Source organism: Olea europaea, chromosome 8, assembly GCF_002742605.1.
Source record: "Olea europaea var. sylvestris chromosome 8, O_europaea_v1, whole genome shotgun sequence".
In the NCBI taxonomy this organism is placed as follows: domain Eukaryota; kingdom Viridiplantae; phylum Streptophyta; class Magnoliopsida; order Lamiales; family Oleaceae; genus Olea; species Olea europaea.
The window spans coordinates 4,064,647-4,067,136 of record NC_036244.1 but is presented as its reverse complement, the minus strand read 5'-3'; the positions used below and the strand labels follow the sequence as shown (position 1 = coordinate 4,067,136).

At 36.7% G+C, this 2,490-nt stretch overlaps 1 protein-coding gene across 1 annotated transcript in view; it reads left to right on the top strand.

The window, feature by feature from the left end:
- The first annotated feature begins 1,408 nt into the window (after positions 1-1,408).
- Positions 1,409-2,490, top strand: part of LOC111398187 — a 7,730-nt gene continuing 6,648 nt past the window's right edge. Inside the window, exons 1-2 of the mRNA XM_023025121.1 lie at positions 1,409-1,490; positions 1,661-2,488. Of these exons, the coding sequence (XP_022880889.1) occupies positions 1,740-2,488 (749 nt within the window). The 5' untranslated portion in view covers positions 1,409-1,490; positions 1,661-1,739. The remainder of the gene's footprint in view (positions 1,491-1,660; positions 2,489-2,490) is intronic.

Sequence of the window (2,490 nt, the reverse complement as noted above, 5' to 3'; positions counted from 1 at the left end):
TCATACTAGTTTGGAAACAAGACCATTTTGGTCCTACTTGAAAGCATGTCTAGGGGCTTATTTTGACACTAAACAGACATATACCATCAAAGAAGTTGGAAAAAATATGCTTTTTAAGTAGGGTTAACCACGTAATGCTTTTTAAGTAGGGTTAACCACGTAAGTGATAAGAATTTTAAACTATTTTACTTAAAAATAAATCTTTAAAAGTTATTTCACTTTGCACATTGTCATTTTTAAAATTTTCTTGTAAAATTATTCCACAGAGTGCCGAAAAAAATGTCTTGAGTAAGGGGTTAAACGGGTCGAGAGCCGGCTCACTTCACCGAAGTGTGGTTCGATTCACAAGTGGGGCGAACCGCTCGCCCCACCTCTTCCCACCCCGAATTTTGGGGTGTGAGGTTTGGGCCTTTTGGCACTGCGTGGAGAAAAATTTGATAAAGAAGCAGCTGGTCCCATTTTTGGTGGAGGGCTTTAATAAGGGTAGATTTAATTAAAACTTGATAGAAATATTGGACCACCTCATCTCAACCCTACACAAATTTTTGCATCTAATTCCCATCCCCTTCTTTCTCACACACAAACACACACATTCTCTTCTTCCCAAATCTCTCTGCGTGAAAGCAAATATCATCAGAATATATCAGCCGGGCCCACTCTAGTTTTACATGTAGTTAAAACCTATCTGAAAAAGCCTGCAAAAAGACTAGTTTAACTCAAGATCTGGGGATTCTCAACCTATCAGTACATACATATATTTGTTTTTGTATCTATCATTCCTTAAAGTATATCTGTTTCTTCTTTCGATGATTTATTATGAAAACCATATTTTAAGTTTTAAAATTCTTGGATAGTTCTAAGAATTAAATAATATATTTTGATTGGTGGGTGCATGTAATAATTGAGTAGATTCGTAGGAAGTGTATTTTGTATGTATTTTACATTGACCTACATGAACAAGAGAGAGAAAGAGGGGAAAGAAAGAGCCAAAGATCAAATCAAATAATCAAAATATGGGTCATCATCATCACCCCTATTTGTGTATCTTCCTTCCTTGGTTGGCTTCGTGGCATGCCATCTCTTGTTGGGTTACAAAGGGCACAAGTCTAAGAAAGAAAGAGACAAAAGCAAGCCTTGCATGTTTCTCTAAACTTATAAGTAAATTTTAAAATAATTTTTTTAGTCCGTTCATACGGAAATCGGGTCTTTCATGTAAGAAAATTGGAGATGGGGCTTGGACGATGTCTCAATTAGGTTGGCGTCTCTTTATTAACATCTTCATTATTTACTCATCTCGACATTTTATTAACGATGTTAATAGAAAGTACTTCAAAATAAAAGCACATAAAAAGATCAACATATATATATATATATATAATTTGGAGCTACCTTCACGAAGTAGGAAAGACGATGCTAGGAAATTGTTACTTTTAAAAGTATATCAAACCCCACCTCCACCTCCACCTCCACCTCCACCTCCTTCACATATGGTTAACATAAACATCTCAACATAGTCCACTCTTTCATGTTCATCTCTCTCTCTCTCTCACACTCACACACACACACAACACACACACGCACACTTTTTTGTTTGATAGATAGAACTTGGCTAAGAAGATTGTTTTTCTGATTTATTGGGTGTGTCTTTCTTGATTTTCAGTAACAAAATCAAGAAAATCTAGATAAAGAAGGGAAAAAAAAAAACAAAAAAAAAAAACGGAGATTTAAGGTCTATAAGTATGGCGGCTCAAATCGGCGAAGAGAAAACAAGGGAGATGGTTGCATCTACTGGATATTGCTATACTGATCATGATTCTTCAACTGGAAATCAAAATATTCAGACTCATCTGGTGAGCCAGTTGCAGCAATTTGAGCATAGTTCAGAGATCTACAACTTGACCGCTGGCATGGAAATGGTAGGATTTCCACCAAAGAATTTGGATCAACACAATGAAAACACCTCAGTTTTGTGGAAGGAGTACTTCAACAAACCTGGTGGTGGTGCGTCGTCGTCCAAGCCCACATCAACAAGTGAATATTATAGCCATGATTTAACAGGTATATCTGACACAACAAATGAGAACTTCATGGATTCTTCATCAGCTTGGAATAATCAGAACAGATTGATGGTGGATGATCCATCTTTGAGGTGTGTTTTTCCTGGTGAAGGAAATGAAAGGTGCCTTTCACTCTCTTTGAGCTCATCAAATCCTGGGACTACTGGGATTCATCAGTCTTTTGATCTTGGACAACAAGATGATTTAAGGTTTGGTCCATCAAGTTCTAGGTCGGTAGTAAATATTCAAAGACAGCAACAAATGATGCCACAACACTTTCAAATAAGGAGCTCAAAGTATTTGGCTCCTGCTCAAGACCTTCTTAATGAGTTCTGTAATCTTGGTTCAAAGCACTCTGAGAATACTCCAAGGCCAAAGATTCAAAAGAACAATGAATGGGATGATGAGAATATCATAAAAAAGCAATCTTTGT